Here is a 27,642-nt window from a genome sequence, read left to right as displayed (position 1 = left end):
TAAGGATTTTATTTATTTGAAAGAGAGATAGCAAGAGAGAGCACGAGCAGAGGGTAGAGGGAGAATCAGGCTCCCTATTGAGAAGGAAGCCCTAGGTGGGGTCCCATCCCAGAACACTGGGATCATGACCTGAGATGAAGGCAGACGTTTAACCAACTGAGCCACCCAGGCGCCCCTCGACAGTCTTTTAAATACAGAATAAAGTTTTAGATGTGGAAGTTTACATAGACCTATCACTCATTTCACAGATGAAGAAAAATAGATCTAGAGAGTTGTGCAGACCCACTCAATACACAGCCATAGTCAAATATTTGCCGGTATTTATAGATTATAAATCAGAGGGGTTGGCTTATAGAGAATGGCAGGATTCAGCAGAGAGGAATGTGTGCATTCACTGAACAAAGGAGGCAAGGTAGTTATTTTGGGCAAGTTTGGGAATAGGTGATCCAAGCTGCCTGACCGGAAAGGTGTAGCGGCTACTTGAGGGCAGGGCTGTTCTTTTGTATAACCCACAGGCTCAAAAATGGTTGGACGTTTAATGTTTCTTACACGAAGTGACTTACCAGCCTTAATACATTCTTCTTCGCAGGCATGTGGCTTGAAGAAAGTGAAGCAGGTTGGCTTTCTGGCTCCTTGAGGGCACAGGCACAGAGGAAGACCCGCTGCCCGGTGGTGAGGATTAGCCAAGGGCTCTCCACTCTGTGAAGGGAGCCAGGACCCGCCCCTGGCAGGAATCCGTGGACTAAGCAGCCGTTCAGGACTTGGCCATCATCCCGGGAAAGAAGAGCAAGGGGCTTTCCACCTGCCCCAAGCCTAACCCGGGGTGGGAGGCCTCTCGCGTTCCAGCCGCCGCTGCTCCGCCTCCTAAGCCGGCCACCTCCTCTCCGCGCCTTTTCCCGGCCCCTCCCCTCACGTTCCACGGGCTCGCTCCCGCGCTCGGCGCGCGCGCACGCGGAAGCGGAAGGCGGAGGGAAGCGCTCCGCCGCGGGGGCGAGCGCGCAGGCGCCTTCTTGGGATAGCTGTGGGCGCGACTCGTAACGTTCCGCGGGCGGTGGGGTAAGAGGCCGGGATCTTGGGGCGTCTGGGCTGCGGGGCCAGGGTGCGGAGGGGAGGGGGACTTGCGACGCGGAGCGATCCCGCGCGCAGGTCGCAGCCCGGCTCCAGGTCCTGCTCCTCTCAGAAGGGCTGCTGGCGAGGCCTCCCCGGGTCAGCCTGCTGGCTCGCTTGGGGGTCGGGTGACGGGGCGTGCTGATGGTGGTGGGACCCCTTGGCTTGGCAGCGGCCTTGGCTCCTTTGACGCCCTTGTTCCTCCGGTCTTGAGGGTCTGGCCCGCTGGAGAAAGGGAGGAGAAACGTTAGGACGGCCCCTTTTGCCAGACGTGCTCCTCGGGGATAGCCGCACTCCCTGGGTGTTGTGTCCACCTTGGGGGAAGACCTCTCAGACTAAAAAGAACAAATTTCGGCCCTGGAAGTGAACCGCTGAGGTTTTGTTTTATTTTTGTTTTTGATCGAAATGTCGCTGAGGTTTTGTTTTATTTTTGCTTTTGATCGAAATCTAATCTTAGGGGAAAGTAGGACGGAAAACTTACTGCCACATGCGTAAAGACTTCGTGTCGTGTGGATGGTTAGAAAGTTACTGTGCTTTGCAGATGGAAAAAGTAATAAAGCACCCTTGCTACTGTTCAAGAGATGCGTTAAGTCTCGTAATATCTTTGGCCACAGAGGACTTGGTAAAATTAGGTACCTCCCCTCTTCGTACACAGGAAGATCTCCATTCAGCAAATATTTTATGAGTACCTGCTTTTTGCATCATTGTTCTAAGTGCAGGGAACAGAGCCAGGGGCTAAGACGAGAGGATCCTTGCTTGCACGGAACTTACATTGTAGTTGTCAAATAAATGTAATATTTAAAAAAATGTAATTTCCTTTTATGCTTTTTTATTGGAATATAACATGTGCAATAAAATACAGCAATCATAAGTTGTAACTTGCTGATTTATTGTAAAGTAAACTCATCTTTTAACCACCACTCAAATCAAGAAACAACATTTGGGGCACCTGGATGGCCCAGTTAGTTAAGCGAGGGACTCTTGATCAGGTCATGATCTCAGGGTGGTGAGTTCAAACCTAACGTGGGGTTCCTTACTGGGCGTGGAGCCTGCTTTGAGATTCTCGCGCTCGCTCTCTCTCTCTTCCTCTGCCCCTCCCACAATCCCTCCTTTGAAACAACAAAACAACAACAACAAAAATACAGAATGTTCTCACCTTCGTCTCAGAAAGACCTCCCTGGAGACCTCTCCCAATCACCATCCTCTCTTTTCTCCCCAAAGGTAACCTTTTTATTGATAATCTAACCATAGATTAGTTTTGTCTATTTATGAGCCTTTCATAAATGGAACCATTTAATATGTATTCTTTGGTGTCTAGTGTCTAGCCTATTTTTTTTTTTTTTTGAGATTTTGTTTATGTCGGAGAGAGAGAGATTGAGTGCACAAGCAGGGAGAATGTCAGGGAGAAGCAGGCTTCCCCCTGAGCAAGGAGCCCATGCGGGACTTGATCCCATGACCCTGGGATCATGACCTGAGCCGAAGGCAGAGGCTTAACTGACTGAGCCACCCAGGTGTGCCAAAGTGAATGAATTTTAATTTTTCCTCTTACCTTGCCTCTGTGATAGAAGTTCTAGTGAATAGTAAAATGATAAAAAATGGATGTGGTAGCAGGGAGGAAACGGCATTTATATAATCCAAATGTGAATAATATGTTTACATAGCCTTATTTACTGCTTTGAGTCATTCTGCCTAATTTAGATGCTAGACTTCATTAGTTCTAGAGTTGACTCTTGCTATATTTATTTATTAATTTTTTTTTGTTTTTTAAAGATTTTATTCATTTATTCATGAGAGAGACAGAGACAGAGAGAGGCAGAGGGAGAGGGAGAAGCTCTGCAGGAAGCCTGACGAGGGGCTAGATCCCAGGACCCCCAGACCACAGACCCAAGCGGAAGGCAGATGCTTAACCAACTGAACCACCCAGGCTCCCCCCCTTGCTATATTTAAATAAGAGAATAATTTTTGTCACTATATTGTATACTTGAAACTGATGTAATACTGTATGTTAACTACTGGAATTAAAATAAAAAACAATAAAAAAATAAAACTAATATATTTACATTCTTAAAAATTTTTTTTTTACTCAGTAGGTGGAATGTACCAATTTCCCCCTAGTTTATTCTGTTGACTTATTGTATTTTTCTGGTTATTTTTAAAGTATATCCTGTGGTTAAAATGGCCCATAATTTCTCAAAGCTTTTTTACTTTTAAACCATTCCAACCCAAGGAAAAAACTGAAAAAAATGAAACATGTAAATGGTTAATTGCATCTTACTGCGTTTTTCTCTTAAGAATTGGGGTTACTGGGGTGCCTGGGTGGTTCAGTCGGTTAAGCGTCTGTCTTCCGCTCAGGTCATGATCCCAGGGTCCTGGGATTGAGCCCTGCCTGGGGCTCCCTGCTCAGCGGGGAGCCTGCTTTTCCCTCTCCCTCTGCCTGCCTCTACCCCTGCTTGTGCTCTCTGTGTCAAATAAATAAATAAAATCTTTAAAAAAAAAAAAAGAATGGGGTTATTACTTGATTCTTGTAAAGGTTCATTCTCTTAAGATGGAAAGATGGTGTGGTTAGTGAAAGTATATTTTGGAAGAAAAGAAGTAAAAATTAAACTACATAAATTAGTGGAAGACTTTCTCAAACTAAATAGAAAGGTAAAATTCCTCTTTCTCTCTGTACCAAAGATAAATCATTTCTTTGTTAACTTTTGTAGTTTTACTTTTACATGTAGATAAACATGCTTTAGATGGAATTGACTCTTCTACTGTCTATATATATCTGTTGCTTTTCTTCATTCAGGATTGTTCCCTTGTAAGAAAGATCCTTACCACACCTTTAGATATTGAGTCCTATTTAATAGGGAGAGCTACCTTTTGAGGTATATTTCCCAACTGAGGACTAGGGAATAAAGAACTTAAAACTACACACTTTTCCTCCTTTTCAACACCCCCAATTCTCCATCTTCCTGGTTGGTTTAATGAGTTCTCTGTTATACTGTGCTCAGCTAACTCTTGGTCTTTCTTTTTCTTTTTTTTTTTTTCCTCTCCAGGCTACTTCTTCATAGACATAAATGTCAGTATTTAACTGGAAACGAAGCATCACTTAAAATTCTCTCAAACTCCTAATCCCAAAGAATTGATAACCTTTCTCTGATGAAGAAGTGACTGACTACATGTTAAAAGTATTCTGGCACTGGTCCTGTTTTTTTCTCTCCTTAGAATTGAAGAAAAAATATGGAGAAATGGTACTTGATGGCAATTGTGGTCCTATTAGGACTAACAGTACGGTGGACAGTTTCTCTTAATTCTTACTCAGGTAACACATCTTTACTGTTTAAAAGATGGGTAAATATTCCTTTGAATAGTTTCCTCCCCCTTCCCCTCCCCCCTCCTCCTTTTTGTAATAATTTATAGATATCTGACTGGGACAGAGAAGAATTTGAGGCTTTATTGGTATAGTCAAGAAAATACACTTAAACACTGAATTCTAGTAAAAATAATATGTGTAAGAGCTAAATAGAAGCATTGAGTTTATGACATGAGAAAACAAAAATGTATTCTAATGGGGAAGATGACAAGTTGAGAAATGATTACTCATGGAAGAAAGAACTGAGGTATTACCTCAAGGTGGGAGTGGAATCAAAAGAGGCTTTTGTTTGTTTGTTTGTTTAGGGTAGAGAAGCCATGTTACTAGACTAAAGGGAAGAGACTAGTGGAGACTAAGACTGGGAATGATGTGAGAGAAAGGGAGGGAGAATTGATGGTATTTGGTCCTGGACAGGGGATAGGATTAGATTTCACCCTGTGAGTATTTATTTAGCACTGCTCATGTTCCAGGCAATGTGCTAGGTGCTAAAATACATGAATATCTAGTACTGAAAGGGTCCACATTTTAGTAGGTGAGTGGTCATAGGACAATGTGATTATTATGACTAGAAGTGTTTGTAAAGTACAAAGGTAACATAGAGAAGTGAATGACCAGGTTACATTAGAGAAAACTTTTCAGAGAAGATGATGTTTGAGTTCAAGGTTTGAAGGATGAGTTGGAATTTGCGAGACAAATGAAATGGGGAACATGTACAAAAACCTGGCAGAATGAGAGCATGGTTTTAAGTAGTCAGTATTGTTGTAGCATAAAAAGAAGGAATAAAAAAATGGGGAGGGAGCAGCTCGAGATTTAGCTATACAATTCGCTTGGCAAATTACTTGTGTTTTAGAAAAATAACTTTCATTGTAATGAAAAAGGATTGTAGGAAGCAGGTTGGAGGTAAAGAGAATCATAATAATAGAAGTATGAGCTACTATTTTAAGTATTCATCATATGCTAGACACTGAGCCTTTTCTTTTACTTACGACTACTGATGATAGGTATTGTCTCTAATTTACAAATGGAAAATGAGACAACTGATAAATGACACCTGGGATTCAAATATAGTTGTATTTTATTCCAAAATCCGTGCTTTTAGGACACTACTCTGGCTTCTGAGAAAAGTCAAACCAAGCCAGCTAAAAGATGGATAAATGAATTTGAGGAATAGTGAGGAAGTAAAATAACTTGGATGCAGCAGTAGACTTGGGTTCAAATCTTAGTTTTTTTCCCTTGTTAGCTGCCGGATCTTAGAGTAGTTGCTTAATCTCCATGAACCTTTTACAAAGGTACCTTTTCTACAAAGTGGGAATATTAATATGTATTTTAACAGGGTTGTGGGGATTGCCTGAGATAATATGTATGAACCGTATTTTCTTTTTTTTAAAGCATTTATTTATTTTTAAAGATTTTATTTATTTATCTGAGAGAAAGAGTGAGTGAGAGAGAGAGAGAGAGAGAGAGAGAGCGAGCATGAGCAGGGTGGAGGGGCGGGGGGGGCTGAGCAGGGAGCCCAACATGGGGCTCAATCCTAGGAACCCAGGATCGTGACCTGAACTGAAGGCAGATGCTTAACCGACTGAGCCACCCAGGTGCCCTGTTTTTCTTTTTCAAAGATTTTATTCACTTATTAGGGAGAGAGAGCAGAGAAAGAGAGAGAGAATGAGTGGGGGAGGTGGGGAGCAGCAGAGGGAGAGAGAGAAGCAGGCTCTCTGCTGAGCAGGGAGCCCTATTTGGGGCTGGATCCCATGACCCTGGGATCATGACCTGAGCCAAGGCAGCTGCTTAACCGACTGAGCCACCCAGATGCCCAACGTATTTTCTTTTCTAGTAGTGTAGGAATATAATCAGCATATCAATGGTTCACAACTATTATCTTGTTATCTTGTTTGATCCTTACATCAGATCATTTAACCCCAAAATGTTTATTGAGTGTCTGCTGTGCAGCAAAAATATCTTACTGGTGATCAAGTCCTTCAGTCTGGCTTTCAGGATGACCAAGACTAATAAATGGTATCTTCCTATCATATTGTGATTTATAAGAAATATGTATTTGGTCTCTGTCCTCCTTCTGGCACAGCCCCTAGGAACCCTTGGGATTTTCTAAGTGAAAGTGATAAAGTTGTCTTTTGTTATGGTAATGCTGGCTTTTGGATCCACCTAAGGATGGGGACTGGTTGCCAGGAAAACCAAACTGCATCATTTGAGGGTTGGAGCTTTCAGTCCTACCTTCTGATTTCCAGGGAGGGGAGAGAGGCTGGAGGTTGAATCAATCACCAGTGGCCAATGTTTTAATCAAGTATGCTTTTGTAATAAAGCCTTCATAAAAACCCAAAAGTAGGATGGGGTTGGTGAACACATGGAGATTCAGAGGGAATGGAAGCTCAGTGCCTTTTCCCCACACCTTGCCCCATACATCTCTTCCATTTGGCTGTTCTGAGTTACATCCTTTTATAATAAATCGGTAACCTAGTAAGTAAATGTTTACCTGAGTTCTGAGAGCTGCTCTAGCAAAGGACCAAAGGAGGAGGTTGTGGGAACATCTGATCTATAGCCAGTTGGTCAGAAGTGCAGGTTGCCGTCTAGACTTGCGATTGGCATCCAGAGCTGGAGGGGGTTGTTGGAACTTCCAGTTGATACCTAGTTGGTCAGAATCTGGGCTTGTGACTGGCCTCTGCCCTGGAGGGAGGGGGCAGTCTTATAGTATTGAACGCATAACCTGTGTAATCTGATGGTGTCTCTGGGCAGATAGTGTCAAAATTGAGTTGAATTGTAGGATATGGAGTTTGTGTCTGAGAATTGCTTGTTGGATGTGAGGGAAATCCCCCTATCCCCCATTGTAATTGGGTTCCTGAATCACCCTTTCACTTCCCTAGAGATGTTCAGAGTCAGGTGGGTAGGTCAGACTTGTAAATATGTACTACATTAAAATATAGTGTGCTATAAACCAAGAAGACTGGGAACACAAAAGACTTGTAGTTCAGACAAGAAAGGCTTAGAGTATCCCATTAACGATAACATGTTTGTTCTGAAAGGAGTGTGGGGAGGATTTACTAGGCAGATAAAGAAGAGAGGAGAGTGTTCCAGTGATGGGAAATAGCATGAAGAAAGGCCAAGAGTTCTTTGTGGTATGTTGAGGATGTAAGTGTGACTGGAATACAGGGCGCATGGTTAAGGTGGAGCAGTAGATGATGATGTAGGAATAAACTGGGCCAGATTGTGAGCCAAAGTAACGTGTGAGGGTTTTATCTTTTGGCCAGTGGAGGTTTTTAAGCAGGGACTTTACATGATCAAGTATATTGTTTAAGAAGACAAATATGGAGGCAGCGTGGAGTTTGGATTAGAACAAGGAGAGGCTGGTGGTAGCAAGACTACACGGACAGCATGTATGTGCCCTAGCCTTACTTCAATTTATGACACTTATTTGAAGTGTTGTTGCATAAAGCTGGTTGCAGTGGTCTAGGCAAGGGATGATGAGGCTTGTCTAAGTTACTAAATTTGAGAGCCACATTGAGTAAAAATCAACAAAATGTAACGACGAATTGTATATGGGGATAAATAAGGAAGAGTTTGACAGTGAGTCTGGTTTCTAGTTCGGAGATACTGAGACTGGAAAACAGCAGATTTAGTGGGGAAGGTAATGAATGAATTCCATTTTGGGTATGGTAAGGTTCAGGTGCATTTTAGTCATATAAAGAAGGGTGAATTTTGAGACATGGAATTTGCCTGGGGGCGCAAGAACACGTAAATCCATCTTCAGCTGGTCACAGAGAACAACAGGGTAGGCCCTAGCTTCATACTTCGGTGCAGCTCTGTGATGAACGAGGCTGGGCCAACTGCGGGAATCCTTTTTACCTGGCTAAAACCAAAGTAGCAGGTCCCATTTCAGTTTCTCTCTAAGCTCACACTCAACCTGAGATCTTAAAAAGAAAGTGCAGGAAATGAACCAGAAAACATTAGTGGCAGTTCCTAGAGCAAATTTTATCTCAGTCATCCATTCTAAGCTTTTTTAGAATTGAGGCAGTTCCCAAGGGGGAGGGTCCCTGTTACCCCACATACTTCACAACTGTTAGTAGTGTTGAAACTTTTGCCACTCTGGGGTGTGTGAAATGATGTTTTCTTGTGGTTTTAATTTGAATTTACTTCATTATTGAAAGCTTAAGCATATTTTCATCTTTACTGGCCATTTATATTTCCTTTTCTAGGATATTTGCTATGTCATTTCTATATTTCATTTGATTTTTTTTCTTATATATTCTGTATTTTGGGGTTTTTTTCTCAAGTGTTCCATATTCTGGAAGCTAACCTTTGTACAATTGTAAATATCTTCTCCCAGTTTATGGATTATCTTTTCACATCTTAAGATGTCTTTTTTTTTTTAAGTTTGTTTATGTATGTATGTATGTATGTATGTAATCTCTATACCCAATGTGTGGCTTGAACTTGAGACCCTAAGACCAAGAGTCGCATGCTTTTCGACTGAGCTAGCCAGGGGCCCCACATCTTCAGGTGTCTTGATGAACAGGATAAAATAGTGAAATTTATTAATCATTTTCCTTTATAATTTGTGCTTTTTGTATCTTTAAGAAATTCTTCCCTACTCCAAGTCACAAAGGTATTTTCCTAAGATTTTCTTCTAAAAGTTTTATGATTTGTTTCTCCTACTTAAGTCCTTCTTAAAATTGAATTTTATATATAATATGTGAGATAAGGATTTATTTTAAATTTTTTTCACATGGGTAATCAGTTGTTTCAATCCATTTATTGAATAGTGTATTTTACCCCACTAATCTGCGTTATCAGCTCTATCTCAGGTTTTCATATATGCATGGGTCTGTTTCTGATTGTTCATTCTGATCAATTGGTCCACTACTGCTATGTCTTACTATTATAATTTTATAGTAAGGCTTGATATATTGTGAGGCAAATTCTCCTACCTGATATTTCCACCTCAGGGATGTTTTAGGTATTGTGGGCTTTGCTCATTCATATTGCAGTAGGCAGAATTTATAAAATGGCTCCCCAAAGATGTCCTGCCCTATTCCCCAAAACTGTGAAAACGATATCTCACTCAAGAGTGATTGTTAGGTTCTATGGCACAGTTGACTTTAAAATAGGGAGATTGTGTTGGATTATCCACGGTTGCTCAGTGCAATCACAGGAGCCCTTAGAAGCAGAGAACTTTTTTAGCTGGCAGCAGAAAGGGACTCCAGAGAGATTCAAAACATAAGGGCCTGAGGTTGTTGTTGGTTTGACAGTGGAAGGAAGAGCCATGTCTGGAGGAACACAAGTGGCCTCTGGCTGGCTGCAGACGGAGAGTAGCTCCCAGCTGACAGTCAGCAAGGAAATGGGACCTCAGGCTGTGGCAGCAAGGCACTGAATTGTGCCAATAGCCTGAATGAGCTTGGAAGTGGATTCCTTCCCTGGGCCTCCAGATAAGAGTTCAGATTGGTTGTCTTCTTATTTTGGCCTTGTGAGACCCTGAGCAAAGAATCAAGTTAAACCCATTCAGACTTCTGACCTACAGAATTGTGAGATGTTTTAAGCTGCTAAATTTGTAATAATTGTTATGTAGCAATAGAAAGCTAATACACCTAATACACACATATATGCCATTTATTTATTTATTTATTTATTTAAAGATTTTTATTTATTTCAGACAACGCGTGCGTGAGAGACAGCATGAGTGGGAGGGTGGAAGGGAGAAGCAGATTCCCCACTGTGCAGGGGGCCTCGATGTGGGGCTTAATCCCGGGACCGTGGGATCACAACCTGAGCTGAAGGCAGATGCTTAATTGACTGGGCCATCCAGGTACCCACATATATGCCTTTAAAAAAAATCATCTGTCTCATATGGCAGTCAAGATTGAATGGGGGAGTACAGGGAAAAACCAGAAGAATTTGTGCAACTCAGAAGTAACCGTGTCAACAATGAAATCTTGTTTTACTCCAAAGTAAAAAAAAAAAAAAAAAAAATCAGATTGTTAAAGTCCTAAGAAAAACCCTGTTGGGATTTTGATTGAAATTACATTATTCTATACCTTTGAGTAATTTGGGGGGAATTGGCAATCATTATTACACTGGGACCCCCCTTTATTTATTTATTTATTTGACAGAGAGAGATACAGCAAGAGAGGGAACACAAGCAGGGGGAGTGGGAGAGGGAGAAGCAGGCTTCCCGTGGAGTGGGGAGCCCGATGCGGGGCTCGATCCCAGGACACTGGGATCATGACCTGAGCCGAAGGCAGACGCTTAATGACTGAGCCACCGAGGTGCCCCCCCTTTTTTCTTTTTTAAGATTTTTTATTTATTCATTTGAGAGAGAGAGAAAGTGAGCAAGTAAGAGCATGAGCAGCAGGGAGGGGCAGAGGGAGAGGGAGAAGCAAACTCCCTGCTGAGCAAGGGCCCAATGTGAGACTCAGTCCCAGGACCCAGGATCATGACCTGAGCTGAAGGCAGACACTTAATCAACTGAGCCACCCAGGCGCCCCTCTGTGTTCTGTTGTGATTATGCTTTGCCTCTTGAATTATTCAGAAGCACGTTTAAAATTTTTAAAATATTTAGGCTTTAAAAATGATTTTTTGACATTTTTAAAATTTAATTACATGGTAGAGAATCTTTCTGTATGGTACATGTTGTTTGAAATGTATTGAGACTTGGCATTCTATATGATCAGTTTTTATAAATGTTCTATGTGTGCCTGAAAAATATATGTTCTCCAGCTTAATATTCTGCATGTATCCATTAACTCAGTATTATTGTTTTGATGTTAGTTTTTTATATCCTTACTTATTTTTGCCTAATTCATCTACCAGTTGAGAGAGATGCAATTTCTCTTTGTAGTTTTGTCAATTTTTGTTTGTATACTTTGTATCTATATTATTAGGTGATGTAGAATTTTTTTCCTTGTGACTTGAATTTCATGACATTACTGTTGTGTCCCTGTTTATTTACAGTAATGCTATTATCTTAAAGTCCATTTCCTCTAGAATTAATAAAGCTTCACTAGTTTTCTTTAGGTTAATTTTTTCTTGATACATCTTTTTCTATCCTTTTACTCTGTACCTCTGAATCCCTGTGACTTAGACCTGACTAACCGGTTCCCCATCCTAATTCCACTTTCTCCCGATGGTTTGGAAGTTATGCTTTATTTTGTTCTTTCAGGGCATGGTGTGGAGATTTTCATATACCTGTTTAACTTAACAAAGTCTAAAATTAATATTTCTGTTCTCCTTCTGAACAATGCAAGGGCCATGAGATGCTTTAACTCTAGTTACAAATCTCACCCCTGCTATTAAGATGTTATTATTGCCTAAGATTAATCACTGTGTTATACAATTAATATTTACTTAGGTTTACCCTCATGTTTATCATTTTCTGTGCTTAACCTTCCTTTTTACATATTGCATCTTCTTTTGAGATATTTTTCTTTCTTCCTGAAGTACATCTTTGGGAGGTTTTTTGTTTGTTTTTATTTTTTAATTAAATTATTTTTTTAAAATTTAAATTCAACTAATTAACGTACAATGTATTATTTGTTTCAGGAGTACATGTCTGTGATTCATCAGTCTTACATAATACCCAGTGCTCATTACAACACATACCCTCCCCAATGTCCATCACCCAGCCACCCCATCCCTCCCACCCCCCTCCACTCCAGCAGCCCTCAGTTTATTTCCTAAGACTAAGAGTGTCTCTTATGGTTTGTCTCCCTCTCTGGTTTCATCTTGTTTCATTTTTTTCCTCTCTTTCCCTATGATCCTCTGCCTTGTTTCTTAAATTCCACATATCAGTGAGATCATATGATAATTGTCTTTCTCTGATTGACTTATTTTGCTTAGCATAATGTTTTTGTTTTTGATTTTTAAGTAGTCTCCATGCCCAGCACTGAGCCCAGTGTGGGACTTGAACTCATGACCATGAGATCAAGACCTGAGCCGAGATCAAGAGTTGGACACTCAACTGACTGAGCCACTCAAGTGCCCCAAGTCTTTGGGAGGTTTTTAAATTTTTTTTTTTAATTAGAAAACAATTTTTTTAAGTAGGCTCATTCCCAGTGTGGGGCTTGCACTCAGAACCCTGAGATCAGGAGTTATATGCTCTATCGACAGAGTCAAATGGGCACCCTGTGGGAGGTTTTTTTTTCAGTTAGAGCCTATTGGTAGCTTAGTTTTTTATCTGAAAATGCCTTTATTTTGCTCTAGGTCCTAACATTTTACTGGGTGGAATTCTGTGTTGACAATTATTTTCTCTTAATATTTTGAAAATCTCATTTCACTGTCTTTTAGTTTCTGTTGCTATGTTCAGACCATCAACTGTCATTTCAGTTGTTATTTCTTTGTAGGTAATTTGTCTTTTCTCTCTTGCTGCAATTTCACTATGATGTATCGAAGTGTGAATATTAAAAAATTTATCCTCAGGATATTCTGGGATTTCTGAGTCTAATGAATGGTAACCTTCTGTCTGTTCTTGAAACTGCTCAGCTACTGTCTCTTCTCATTCTGTTTCCTCTTTGTAAAACTCTGGTTAGATAATATGTTAGATCTTTGGTCTTTTATTAATTCACCACATAGGGGTAGGGTACTCATGCCAAAGGCAGGTGATATAGCAGAAAATAAAACAGACAATAATCTTTTCATCTCTTTGAGTCTATATTTTCAGTTCTCTCTTCAAGTATTTCATCTCCCTCATTTCTGTTTTCCTTGTGCAGCTCTGATTATAGGTATATTGGGTCCTTTCATCCTATCCTTATGTCTCATAATCTCCTATATTCCGTCTCATGGTTTCTTCATACTGCTTTTTTTTTATAATCATAAGATCTATCTTCCTTTTCATTACTTTTCTTTTTGGTTGTGTTTAATCTGTTTTTTAACTAGTGATTGAGTTTTTACAATTTTAGTTACTGTTTTTTTTTATTTCCAAAAGTTCTGTTTGTTTCCTTTTCAAATCATCTTCATCATTTCTGATTGTCTCTTGTTCCTTCAACATATTCTCAGTGTCTTCTTTTTTTTTTTTTCAGTGTCTTCTTTTATATCTTTAAACATATTAGCCATACTTATTTTATATTCCCTCTCAGAAAATACTAATACCTGCAATTTGATTTCCTGGTTTGTTGCTTCTGTGGACTCTAGCTCATGGTATTTTGTTTGTGGGTTTAGTGATTTTTTTAAAATTGTGAGCTCAAGTTACTTGGAACTTTTATCTGTGAGAATTTTTTGAGGCCCAAGTTTACTGTGTATTTCTCCAGAGGATTTAGGTTGCCTCTTGCTAGGCACTTTGGGCACTATTAAAGTCAAACTAAATTCTCATCTTAAGGTTTCTTTGGCTGTAATTCTTTTTTTTTTTTTTTAAAGATTTTGTTTATTTTTTGAAACAGAGAGAGAGAGAGACGTGAGAGAGAACACAAGCAGGGGGAGTGGGAGAGGGAGAAGCAGGCTTCCTGCTGAGCAGGGAGCCCGATTCGGGACTTGATCCCAGGACCCTGGGATCATGACCTGAACCCAAGGCAGACACTTAACGACTGAGCCACCCAGGCACCCTGGAGGTGTTTTTCTGACCTAAGTCTGCCATGTTGCCGGAAACTGGTCACATCTGTATTTCTTTTTAAATTTTTTAAAAGATTTTATTTATTTGAAAGAGAGCAAGAGAGAGAGCACAGGTGGGGTGAAGGGCAGAGGGAGAAGCAGACTCTCTCCCTGAGCAGGGAGCCTGATGCTGGGCTCAATCCCAGGACGCCGGGATCATGACTTGAGCCAAAGGCAGATGCTTAGCTAACTGAGCCACCCAGGTGCCCCTCATCTGTATTTTTAGAACTTCCCCATGTTACTCTTATCTTTAGAAAATGTTGATACAGATGATGGTTAAAGCCACAGGATTGGGGGCATTTATATTGCAAGAAGAAAACAGATTTAACCACTGATCACTTTCACAGAGAAGGGGAATGATTAAAGGAGGCTCAGAAGAGGGTGCCTGGGTGGCTCAGTCAGTTGGGCGGCTGCTTTTGGCTTGGGTCGCAATCCTGGGGTCCTGGGATCGAGTCCCACATCGGGCTCCCTGCTGGGCGGGGAGTCTGCTTCTCCCTCTGACCCTCCCCCATCTCATGCTCTCTCTATCTCATTCTCTCTCTCAAATAAATAAATCAAATATTTAAAAAAAGGAGGCTTAGAAGAAACCATGAAGAGGGAGGATTAGAGCCTGGAAGCCAGGATATTAGAGAAATTTAAAGAAATAAGGACTGGCCTACAGTGTCAAGTTCTAGACTGTCAAGTAGGGTGAAAATTAAGAATAGACAAAAGATCTCTAAGGAGGCCATTGTGAGCCTCTTAATTATCAGACTATGATGAATTGAGAACTAAATGAGAGTTAACAAGAGGGCATAGCGACTCTTAGAAGTTTGTGAATGGAAGGAGGGAGTTGGTTTGGTAGCAGGAATGGGGTAAGGAGGTCAGAAGAAAAGCCCCATCAAAAGTTGTTATGTAAAATATGTAATTTATGTTACCTTTGCTTTCAACCTATAACTGGTCTATTGGATGGTCATCTCTTCTTCATTCAGCATTATTTTATAACTGATCATTATGTTGTTCTTAAAGTTTTCCTTTAGTCTTCTAATTTTGATAGATATATTTTCTTTGAACTTTTCATGTTGGGATGAAGTAGAAAAGAACTAAAGGTATAGAGTAGAATAACATAATTTAAGGAATCACACTATTTCAGTATTACTGGCATATGTAATCAAATGCTTAATGGGAACTGAGTAGAGGACTACAAGCATATATGATACTTTTCTATCCTGTGGCCTACATACATTATTTACTCTAACATTTCTCTCCTAAAGTCTGCGTTTACTCAGTTACTTACTTTATCTGCAAAGTAGGACTCCTGCTTATTTTAAACTTTACTCTTAAATTGTCCCATAAGAAAGTCAACAGGGTTACTTCTGGATTATTGTATAGGAAAAGTATTGTTATTATACAGTAGTAGAATATTTGTAGACATCTCTTATAGGTGGTTATTATGTTTTTGTCATTTTTCATATGAGAAGAATAAAGTGCTAAGCACTATGAAAAATTGTGATTCTGTCAGTTCTTAACCCTATCATAAAAAATACAACATTTTTAGCACTTGTAAAGAACTTCTATATCATAGGAGGCTGGCAGAATTAAAGAATGACATCTGTGATTCTGCTGAGATTTTTTTCTCTTAATTAAAATACCTTTTTTGTTATAATTTCTTTTTAACATGCTTATTTTAATTTGCTTTTCATTTATCTTGTTTTAAGACTGTAATTAGGAAGCACTCAAGTGAGGAAGCTCAGGTTAGCTTGCTTAGTATTAATCCATTATTTTTCCTTTGGAAATGCATATATTGTATAGACAAACTACTTATGTGTATTGTAATTTAAATTTTTCTAAAATGTGTACCCCTTACATATTTACATTATACCCCTAACTTAAATGCTGCTCATGTAATTGATTTTTACAGACCTAAAAATATTGAATAAATATTGCTTGTTATTTTTATTTACTTAATTAAAAAATATTTATTTGAGAGGGGAGGAGAGAGAGAGAGCGCGAGCGACCGCGTGGGCATGTGCTCGCAGGACCTGGGGGAGGGAGAAGCAGACTCCCCGCTGAGCAAGGAGCCCCAGGTGGATCCCAGGATGTTGGGATCAGGACCTGAGCCAAAGGCAGATGCTGAACCACTCTTAACAGACTGAGCTATGCAGGCACCCCTGCTTGTTACTTTTAAACAAGCTTTGGGGAGGAAATAAATTCTTTTTTGGGGGGCTATTCATGTTTTAGTAATCTCTTCACCCATCATGGAGCTTGAACTCACAGCCCTGAGATCGAGTCTCATGCTTTACCAACTGAGCCAACCAGGAGCCCCAGGGAGGAAACAAATTCTAATTTTAGTATTGATTGTTTCTTATGTCTTATAGAGATTCATGGTTTCTCTATAGTTGTTGAGCAAATAGTAATACTTGAACCAAGGAAAGTTATTTTATTCTAATACTCTTTTCCCCGCAAAGTTTTATTGGCTGTTTAGAAGGGATAAGCCATAGAGAATCTTTTTTTTTTTTTTTTATTTTTTGCAACATATCAATCATTGTTAAAGTATGACTGTATTCTATTTAATTAGTTAGTTTTGGGGCACCTGGGTGGCTCAGTCAGTTAGGCATCTGACTCTCGGTTTTAGCTCAGGTCGTGATCTCAGGGTCCTGGGATCAGACTCCACACTCAGTGGGGAGTCGGCTTGAAGACTCTCCCTCGCCCTCTCCCCTCACTCGTGCGTTCTCCCTCTCTCAAATAACTAAATCTTAAAAAAAAAAGAAGAAGAGATGTTTATTTTATTGCTTAGTTTCTCTCAAGTTACCCATTGCTATTTATAATGTTTCTTCTTATTCACCAAGAACATATGAAAGGGGGATTTTGTTCTGGAAAATTTTAGCCAAATTCTCTTTTCTTAGAATGTTTAAAATTTAAATGTAAAGGCAGTTAGAATGTATTGTTATCAAAGAAACTACTTGTTTTTTAAATTATAGTATAATTCTGAATAGTTCAGCAACAATTGATAAAATGAGTAAGTGCTGCTTAAGCCCATTTCCCTGAGAACAAGACAAAATTGAAACTCCATGAATATATATTAGTGTGTTTTCTTTATGTAATTCTGAATTTTATGTAAATGAATTTGTAGAATTAATCACTGTGGAAGGAATCCTTTTTGTCCTTCCCAGGTGAATCTCCCACAGGTACAGTTGGGTTGTCCTTCTGGGTTGCTTTAAGGGCACTTTAGCAGTTTTAAAAACTTAAGTACTAATTTCATAGCCAGTGTCAGCTGGATTTATTGAAGTAGGTCAGACTCTGGATAGAAACTTGTTTCTCAACCCTAAAGAGAGTCATTATCCATTCTTCTATTTGTTAGAGAATGGTAATAAATTCTTCCACATTGACCACCTGTCTAGAGCAATTTCAGAAAATCTAGATAGTTGGATTTTTTCAGGTGTAGAAAATTACCTAAGATCCTCTCTGACTTTTATTATCCCAGTGGAACTAAACAAACAAAAACAAAACAAACAAAAAATAGAAATCAACTCCTCCCCCCCACAAAAGAAGCCATAGACAATGGTTATATTCCTTAAAGTAGAAACACACATTCTTTTTTTTTTTAAGATTTTATTTATTTATTTGTCAGAGAGAGAGAGAGCACAAACGGGAAGTTGCAGGCAGAGGGAGAAGCAGGCTCCCCACTGAGCAGGGTGCACGATGCGATGCGGGGCTTGATCCCACAACCCTGAGATTATGACTTGAGCCAAAGGCAGACACTTAACCGACTGAGCCACCCAGGTGTCCCGAAACACACATTCCTATCCTATATAAAATGCACATGCAAAAGTTGCAGTTCACTGGGGATATTTTAACTTAAAAAAAAAAAAAGGTTATTCTCCCTCTCCTGTTCAGTTAATAAGTTTTTGATGAAAGTATGTATATACCAATGTTTCCTTTGAACTCTGGAAAATCATATTCTCTTGTTCATAGGAACTAAAATTCTTACTTGGGTAGCAATTAGGAAATAGTATAGTCATGTGACAAAATAGGTGATAAGAAAATATAAGTATTATGAGAAGTAAATAATCAGTGAACAATGGAGGCTCCTGGGTGACTCAGTCAATTAAACATCTGATTTTGGCTCAGATCATGATCACTGTCCTGGGATCAAGCCCCGTGTTGGGCTTTGTAGTCTGTGGGGAGCCTGCTTCTCCCTCTCCCTTTCTCCCTCTCCCTGCTAGTGCTCTCCCTCTCTCTCTCAAATAAAAAAAAAAAAATCAGCGAACAATGTGTTTTTAATTTTAAGGAAGGTTTCATGGAGAATTTGGAATTTGAGGTGATTCTTAAAGATTGGATATGAGTTAATGGAAGGGATGTATAAACAGGGAGTAAGCAGCATGAACAGAGTCTTGGAATTTTAAAGTCTCTGACAATGACTTAAAGATGTTTTGGGCAAGAACCAATAAATGGGCATTGTATTAGAATAATCAGCATAATTTGGTCTGCCATCACAAATTGCTTAATGTTGCACGTATGGTAAGTGGAAAATCAGGGACTCAAAATTTCAAATTTTTGAACTTAAAATCCTTGCTATATCACACTGATTGTATCAGTATTCTTGCTTCAGCATCATTTCACTGAGAATCTACCAGTTTGCCATTACATCTGAGAATACAAAAATGAAAAAGACAGTATTTTTTGAGAGAGGGACAGGTGTGTGTGTATGTGTGTATATGTGTGTGTATATACATGTGTCTGTGTACTGTGGGTAATTGCTTGTGATAGTCACTCTCTATATATGCTTTGGAGATGTTAATCTGCTTTTCCCGTGATTATCTCAACAGTGGGGATATCTCCTTAGGTGAAGATGCTAGCCATTAAAGAATATTGGTATAATGTAGTCATTACATGCAAAAAGCCCTACTTAATGTAGTGTTCCAAAACTGGAGAAAATCTGGGTTGGATTTGAATGAGTGTTAATATATCATTCTGCAGTGTGGCATTAATTAATAACTAATGGATTGAGTATATTTGTATGTGATTTTCAGTTGCTGATTTAAAAACCTGTGACTGTACTGTACATGTCTGGGTTTCTCATAATTTTGTAGTTAACTGCTGGTTAAATAGTGGATGTTTACTATTTACTAAATGGAATTACCTTTATGTCATTTAACATGACTTAAGGTTAATAACCTACTTAACCAAGCTGTGAGCAATATAAAGTAGGAGTTAAAAGCATGGATTATGGAGCCAGTTTGCCTGAGTTTAAATCCAGACTCTGCCACTTGATGCCTGGGTGAACTGCCTCTGTTTTTTCAGCTGTAAAGTGGGGCTAATAATAATACTTATTTCAGTGCTGTATCTGGCACATAGTGGGTGCTATCAATTGTTAGTTATTAAGGATTCATTATCCCTATTAGCAATTTTTAAATTAAAAAAAAAAAAGCTGTAAACCGACAGTCTTTATATCAGTCATTTGACAGTCAGCAAAGCCTGACCTAACAAATGTCTTTGTGACATGTAGTCTGGTTTTGGTTCTATACTTGACCTTCAGTTATTTATATTTAGTTTGCAAAAGCCCCTTGTAAAATATAGGTACTCATTATTATTATTGTTTTAGATACTTACTGGACAGTATAATTGATAGTCTTTCTCATGAAGTAAGAATAAACTTGGATATTTTATAATTAGTATTATTAACTAATGTTAACAATAGCTTGTATTTCTTTTTTAAAGATTTTATATATTTGATACAGAGAGAGAGGGAGAGAGCAAGCACAAGCAGGGGGAGTGGCAGGCAGGGGAGAAGCAGGCTCCCCTCTGAGCAAGGAGCGGATGTGGGGCTCGACCCCACGACCCTGGGATCATGACCTGAGGCAAAGGCAGACACTTAACCAACCGAGACACCCAGGCGCCCCTGGGTATATTCTGTTTTTAATGTGCGGAAGCTTAGAGAGGTTAAGGAATTTGTCCAAGGTCACACAGTCACTCAGTGTACTAGCAGTGCTAGGATTCACACCTCATCTCTGCTGTTTCGGTAATGTCTCTGTTCTTTAACCGACACTGCCTTTCTATAATTTAGACAATTTTCATAAGGAAATAAATATCATTGATATAGTAAAGTATATTGTTGTCTGGCTCTTTTTACCTTTCATCTAGGTGCTGGAAAACCCCCGATGTTTGGTGATTATGAAGCTCAGAGACACTGGCAAGAAATTACTTTTAATTTACCAGTCAAACAATGGTATGGATCATTTTAACTTGATTTTATTGTTTATCATAGTTAATACAGATTATTTAAGATAATTTAAAAGGAAAGTATGCTATTCATCTTTAGCATCCTCATTTTCTTGTATTACCGTGCATATTATAGGCTCATCTTTGAAATTTTATACTCCTGAAAGTTACTCATGTACTCAGCAGCTGGAATATGCTAAGAACTTTGAGGATAGAACGCTATATACCTTAGAGGCTCCTCTGGACGTAAACTGAAGAACCATCCTGGGCTAGCAGTATTTTTCCTGGTGGTTTTGCAAAGTTTCTTTATTAGGAGTGAATGAGATAGAACGAGCAGTAGCTTAGTGGTAGGGAATGTTGGTGCTCAAGTTGGACCGCCTGAGTTCAGATCCTGTCTCTACTATTTACTAGCTGTGTGAACTTTGGTGAAATTATTTAATTTCTCTGCTATGGTTTTATCACTTGTAGAGTGGAAATGATAGAGTACATATTTCACTGGGTTATTATGAGGATTGAATAAAATGATACATGTAAAGCACTTAGACCAGTGTCTGCAACAAAATGAGCTTTCAGGAAATGTTAGGTGTGGTTATATCTTTACAGAAATTTGTTTGTCATTTTTATCAAACATATTCTGGTAACAATTGATGACTTTATTTATTGACTTATTGGATGCCTAATTATTTTATGAGAGACTGGCTACACAAACTGTTTGCATTGTTCTGTTGATTGCTTTAGTCACTGCTTTTTTTTTTTCCTGTATGTTGTAAATTATTTGAGTCATTAGAATCCAAAAGAACCATTTTGTGGGATTTTACGTGAGGAAATTATATGATATCTTTTTTTTTCAAAGTTAAAATACATTTATTATTATTTTTAAATTGAAATATAGTAGACATAAAAATCCTGTTAGTTTCAGGTGTACATTATAGTGATTTAATATTTTTATACTTTATGAAATGATCTCCATGATAAGTCTAGTCACCATCTGTTAACCATACAAACTTATTATAATATTATTGACTATATTCCCTGTGCTGTGGATTATATCCCCATGATTTACTTATTTTATAAATAGTTTGTACCTCTTAATCCCCTTCACCTATTTTGTCCACCCCACAACCCCTTCCCACTCTGATAACCAACAGTTTGTTTCCTGTTTATATGAATCTGTATTTGTTTTGTTTTGTTCATTTGTTATCTAGATTCCATACATAAGTGAAATCACACAGTATTTGTCTTTCTCTGTCTGACTTATTTCACTCAGCATAATACCCTCTAGGTCCATCCATGTTGTTGCAAATGGCAAGAATTTGTTCTTTTTTTGTGGCTGAGTAATATTCCACTGCATATATTCAGTTGACCCTTTTTTTTTAAGTTTTATTTATTTAAGTGATCTCTACACCCAACATGGGGCTTGAACTCACAACCTTGAGACCAAGAGTTGGATGCTCTACCAACTGAGTCAGCCAGGTGCCCCTATTTAGTTGACTCTTGAACAACACAGGTTTGAATGAACTACAAAGGTCCACTTATATATGGATTTTTAAAATAAATATAGTACAGTACTATCAATGTATTTTCCCTTACTTATGATTTTAATAGCATTTTCTTTTCTCTACTTTATTGGAAGAATACAGTATATGATACATAAAACATACAAAATATGTGTTAATCAACTGTTTATGTTACTGGTAAGGCTTCCAGTCAACAGGTTATTAGTAATTAAGTGTTGGGGAGTCAGAAGTTATACATGGATTTTCAACTGTGTCAGGTCGAGGCCCCTAACCTCTGTATTGTTCAAGAGTTACTTGTATACCACATCGTCTTTATCCATTTATCTAGCAATGGATACTTAGGTTGGTTCCATATCTTGGCTATTGTAAATAATGCTACAGTGAACATAGGGATGCATATATCTCTTCGAATTGGTGTTTCCATTTTCTTTGGATAAGTACCTAGAAGTAGAATTGCTGGATTTTATGCTAGTTCTATTTTTAATTTTTTGAGGAATCTTCTTGCTGTTTTCCATAGTGGCTGCACCAAGTTATATTCCCAGCAGTTCATGGATTCCCTTTTCTCCATGTCCTTACCAACACTTGTTTCTTATCTTTTTGATATTAGCCAATCTGACCAGTCTGATGAGATGTTATCTCATTGTGGTTTTGATTTGCATCTTTCTGATTATTAGTGATGTTGAGCATCTTTTTATGTGCCTGTTGGTCATCTGTATGTCTTTTTTGAAAAAATGGCTATTTAAGTCCTCTGTCTGTTCTTTAATTTGGTTGTTTGTTTTTTGATACAAGTTGTGTAAGTTCTTTATATATTTTGGATATAACCCCTTACTGGATATATGATTTGCAAATATCTTCTCCCATTCAGTTGGTTTCCTTTTTGTTTTGTTCTTGATTTCCTTCATTGTACAAAAGCTTTTTAGTTTGATGTAATCCTGTTTGTTTATTTTAGCTTTTGTTTCCCTGCCTTAGGGGATTGGTCCAAAAATACAGTGCTAAGACCAATGTCAAAGAGCTTACTGCTTATGTTTTCTTCTAGTAGTTTTGTGGTTTCAGGTTTTATATTCAAATTCTTAACACATTTTGAATTTATTTTTGTGTATGGTGTAGGATAGTGGTCCAGTTTCATTCTTTTGCATGTAGCTGTCCAGTTTTCCCAACACCATTTATTGAAGAGATTGTCATTTCCCCATTGAATATTCTTACATCCTTTGTCAGATTAATTGACCTTATGTCCATAGGTTTATTTCTGGGCTCCCTATTCTTTTCCATTTCTTTCCAGATCTTTGTGTCTGTTTCATGCTAGTACCATACTGTTTTGATTATTATAGCTTTGATAGTTTGAAATCAGGGAATGAGATATCTCCAGCTTTGTCCTTTCTCAAAATTGCTTTGGCTATTTGGGGTCTTTTATGGTTCCATAAACATTTTAGGATTCTTTGTTCTTTGTCACTGCTTTTATATAGTTCATTTATGAGAGAGTTTCATGCACAAACTTCATATTAAACTCCCTATTAATAGGTTGGTAGGCTGTACCCTAGTCGGAGAGCATTTAAAATAGAGACCAGATAAATATTTGGCACTATTCTTTATTGTACTGTTTTGAGCATCTTTCATATCCTCATACAATGATTTAACCAATGAGTATTATTGTTCCAATTACTAGTACATTCTTAATGTGTTTTTCTCTTGCTTGATTGATAGAATAAGGTAATATTTGCTGATAGAAACCAGCTCATTGCTTTTGAGTTTTGTAATTCTTTTTTATTCCTTTGTAAAAATTACATGGAAAAGATAATTGTATTTTTGACTGTTCTATGGTAAGTACTTCTCAACAAAGATTTTGATACAAAAGTAATTGTGATATTTAGTATTGAAAGATTACAGAAAAGTAATAAATTGCAGCATTCGGCTTAATGTTAGTGGAGAAAACATTGATTCCAGGAGTGAGAATATAATCTCAATTCAGTATGGAGGGTGGGTTATTCTAATACGTAGATCTCATTTTTCAGTTTTTTGTACCAATTGTCTCCTACTTTGGCCCAGATAATCAAGAGTTGATTACATGTATACATTTTCATTCTTTTTCTTTGTTAAAAACCAGAAATGTATACCTCAGATAGAATTCGGTGATTCAGTTTTAACTGTGGTCTGTGAGCCTTAAATATTATGAAATGTCTAAAGTAATCATGGTGGTAAATTTTATAATGTTGAAATCTTTATTAGGCAGTGTATAGCTTGAGAATCCTGAATGGTAGGCTCAGAAACAGAGACATATGGTATAAAGAAGTATGATTTATCATTAGTCGATTGTGCAGTACCTCACAAAGGTCATAAGAAATCTAAGAAATGTGATTTAGTACAATAAATGTCAGAAATTTTCTCTTTATTAGTGGATAGACTAGAAAAGCCAAAAATGTACACCTGACAATTCTAAGAGAAACTAATCTGTTTCAGACTCATGTTTGAATGTGTGATTTCTTATTTTTTACTTCAGTTTTCCAAGAGTGAAGTCTTTCTCTTTTTACCTAGAGTAAGCTATAGTGTAATTAGTCAAAACTCTTTCCAAGTGACATAGTTGTTTAAAATATGATATCAGGATTGGTCATGTTAACTTTAAAAGTGTTAATTTTTTTGTTTTTTAAAGATTTTATTTATTTATTTGACAGAGAGAGATAGCGAGAGCAGGAACACAAGCAGGGGGAGTGGAAGAGGGAGAAGCAGGCTTCCCCGTGGAGCAGAGACCCGGATGCGGGGCTCGATCACAGGACCCCGGGATCATGACCTGAGGTGAAGGCAGGCGCTTAACAACTGAGCCACTCAAGCGCCCCTAAAAGTGTTAGTTTTGATAATTCTAAATTAAAAGAAAACTTGTATTATTTATTCATTGTGTATTATTTTAAGAAGGAAAATAGAACTTATTTCTTTAATTTTATGATAAATTTTATAATGAAAATTCCTTATGTGTGGAATCAGGACTTTTGGCATCAAGTGATAGAAAACTTGAGTAATAGTAGCTTAAGCAATAGAATAATTCAGTTATCTCAAGAAGTAGGTCATTGTAATGCTGGTAAAGTGGCTCAGTAATAACAATCCAGGACTTAGGCTTTTTCCATTCCTTCCTCTCTGCCATTCTTTCTTCTTGACATGTTGGCTTTTCATCCTGAGTGTACTCACTCCATGGTCAGTAGATGATTGCTCAGCCTACAAGCATTGTAACTTTATACAACCATGTTCAAGGCAAGAATAATAGGAATACCATCTTTCTACCTTTCTTTTTGTCAAGGAGCAAAATCTTTCCCACATTAATTAATTTTTTTAAAGATTTTATTTATTTATTTATTTGAAAGAGAGAGAGAATGAGAGAGAGCACATGAGAGGGGGGAGGGTCAGAGGGAGAAGCAGACTCCTCGCCGAGCAGGGAGCCCGATGCGGGACTCCAGGATCATGACCCGAGCCAGAGGCAGTCGCTCAACCAACTGAGCCACCCAGGCGCCCTAATTAATTAATTTTTAAAGATTTATTTATTGATTTGACAGAGAGTGAGCATAAGCAGGGAGAGCTGCAGAGGGAGAGGGAGAAGCAGGCTTCCCGCGGAGCAGGGAGCCTGATGTGGAGCTCGATCCCAGGACCCTGGGATCACAATCCAATCCGAAGGCAGTTGCCCAACCAACTGAGCCACCCAGGCTCCCTTCTTTCCCACATTTAAAGTAATCATTATTAAAAAGAAATGGTTGGCTCAGTGCAGGCATGGTTTATACTTGGGGTTAGGGGAAGAGTCCACCTACCCTGAGCTTGTTGCTTTCTAAATGAAATCACAGTTTTATAAATCAAGAGAATTGGGGGGCACCTGGGTGGCTTAGTTGTTAGACATTGCCTTCGGCTCGGGTCATAGTCCCGGGGTCCTGGGATCGAGCCCCACATCGGGCTCCCTGCTTGGCGGGAAGTCTGCTTCTCCCTCTCCCACTGCCCCTGCTTGTGTTCCCTCTCTCGCTGTGTCCCTCTCTCTGTCAAATAAATAAATAAAATTAAAAAAAAAAAAAGAATTGGTGGGCATAGCTGCTTATTTCAGCATTGTTTATAGTAATGAGAAACCTGAAATACTCTAAAATATCTTTTAGTAGGGGAATGATTAAATAAAGTATATTTTCCCTGTGCACATGTTTTTTCTAGGTAGATTCTTAGAAGTGTGGAATCTCTGAAGTAGTTTTAATGGATACCAACACTAGAATATCTTCTTTCCTTTTTTTTTTTTTTAAAGATTTTATTTATTTATTTGACAGAGAGATAGCACAAGTAGGCAGAGGGAGAGGGAGAAGCAGGCTCTCTGCTGAGCAGGGAGCCGGACATGGGGCTCGATCCCAGGACCCTGGGATCATGACCTGAGCCGAAGGCAGCCGCTTAACCGACTGAGCCACCCAGGCGCCCCTAGAATATCTTCTTTCCACATACATTTATCAACACTTAATAACACGGGACTTGTAAAATTTCCATTTTCTTGAGTACTTGTGATATTGAGCATCTTTTAATATATTTGCTGATCACCATATTTCTTCTCAAATTTGCATACTCATATCTTTTTTCCCTGTTTTTGTTGGGTTGCTGATCTTTTTTATAATAATTTGTATGATTTTTAAATAAAGTTACAGTAGTCTCCCATTACCCATGGGGCATAAGCTCCAATACCCCCAATGGATACCTGAAGCTATTGATAACACCAAACCCTATAGGCTATGGTTTTTCCTATACATTCATACCAATGATAATGTTTAAGTCATAAATAAGCAGAGTAAAAGATTAATAACAACAATTAGTAATAAAATAGAACATTTATCACAATGTACTGTAATAAAAGTTATATGAATGTGTTTCTCTTTCTCAAAATATCTTATTAGACTGTACTCACTTTTTTCTTGTGATGATGTGAGATGATAAAAGGTCTATGGGATGAGATGAAGTGAGATGAATGACATAGGCATTGTGATATAGCATTAAGCTACTGTTGACCTCCTGAGGATACGTGAGGAGGACAACCTGCTTGCAGACTGCAGTTGACCACTGGTAACTGTAATCACAGAGAGTAAACTGTGGATAAGGGAAGACTACTGTATATTAATTTTCTATGCTGTGTTAACAAATGACCACAAATGGTAATTACTTAAACACACATTTTTTAATCACAAAGGTTTTTTTAGGTCAAAAGTCTAGGCATGGCTTAGCTTGATATTCTGCTCAGGGCCTCTGAAGGCTGCATGTAATCCTGCTGTTAGCTGGGGCTCTAGTCTTCTCAGAGGTTCAATTGCAGAAGCAACCATTACCAAGGTACCTCCGGCTGTTGGCAGAATGAATTTTCTTGCATCTATAAGATGGGGGCTTCAGTTTCTTGTTGGAAGCTACTCTCAGCTCCTAGAGTTTACTTGTAGTATTTTGCCATGTGGCTTCTCCAATATGGTCACTTACTAAAACATGACAGCTTGCCTCTTCACAGTCAGTGGAAGGAGCCTTCTCTAGCATACTTGCTAACAGGATGGAATCTTACATATACATAAACATAAGCACAAGAGTGACTTCTATCACCTTTGCCATATTCTGTTGGTTACAAGCAAGTCACAGGTCTTGCCCACGCTCAAGGTGAGGGGGTTGTACATACTCAGGGGTATGAACAACAGGAGATGGGGTTCATGATGACCTTAAAGTCTGTCTGCTACAACAGTATTCTATGTTTTAATAATTTTTCTTGTGTGTGTGTGTGTGTGTGTGTGTATGTATAAAATAAATATCTTCCTGTTCTTGTCTTTAAACTTTTCTTATGGTGTCTTTTTTCATATAAAAACTTTAAATTTTGATGTACAGAAGTTCTTTGAACTATTGTTGAAACTC

At 38.5% G+C, this 27,642-nt stretch overlaps 1 protein-coding gene across 4 annotated transcripts in view; it reads left to right on the top strand.

The window, feature by feature from the left end:
* Positions 1–947: 947 nt before the first annotated feature.
* ALG6 (ALG6 alpha-1,3-glucosyltransferase) overlaps positions 948–27,642 on the top strand; it is a 70,710-nt gene continuing 44,015 nt past the window's right edge. The window contains exons 1-3 of one of the 4 annotated variants that reach the window (XM_025871758.2): positions 948–1,056; positions 4,149–4,414; positions 20,171–20,255. In XM_025871758.2, coding sequence (XP_025727543.2) covers positions 4,333–4,414; positions 20,171–20,255 — 167 coding nt within the window. In that variant the 5' untranslated portion in view covers positions 948–1,056; positions 4,149–4,332. Of the gene's footprint in view, positions 1,057–2,281; positions 2,329–4,148; positions 4,415–20,170; positions 20,256–27,642 lie in introns of those variants that run through there. The other 3 variants (XM_025871759.2, XM_073896622.1, XM_025871761.2) reach the window with 3 other exon arrangements.

The sequence above is a fragment of the Callorhinus ursinus genome, unplaced genomic scaffold (genome assembly GCF_003265705.2).
Source record: "Callorhinus ursinus isolate GAN/ISIS: 27379988/994484 unplaced genomic scaffold, GSC_fseal_2.0 scaffold9, whole genome shotgun sequence".
In the NCBI taxonomy this organism is placed as follows: domain Eukaryota; kingdom Metazoa; phylum Chordata; class Mammalia; order Carnivora; family Otariidae; genus Callorhinus; species Callorhinus ursinus.
The sequence above is the reverse complement of the archived record's forward strand: the minus strand, read 5'-3'. Positions and strand labels throughout refer to the sequence as shown.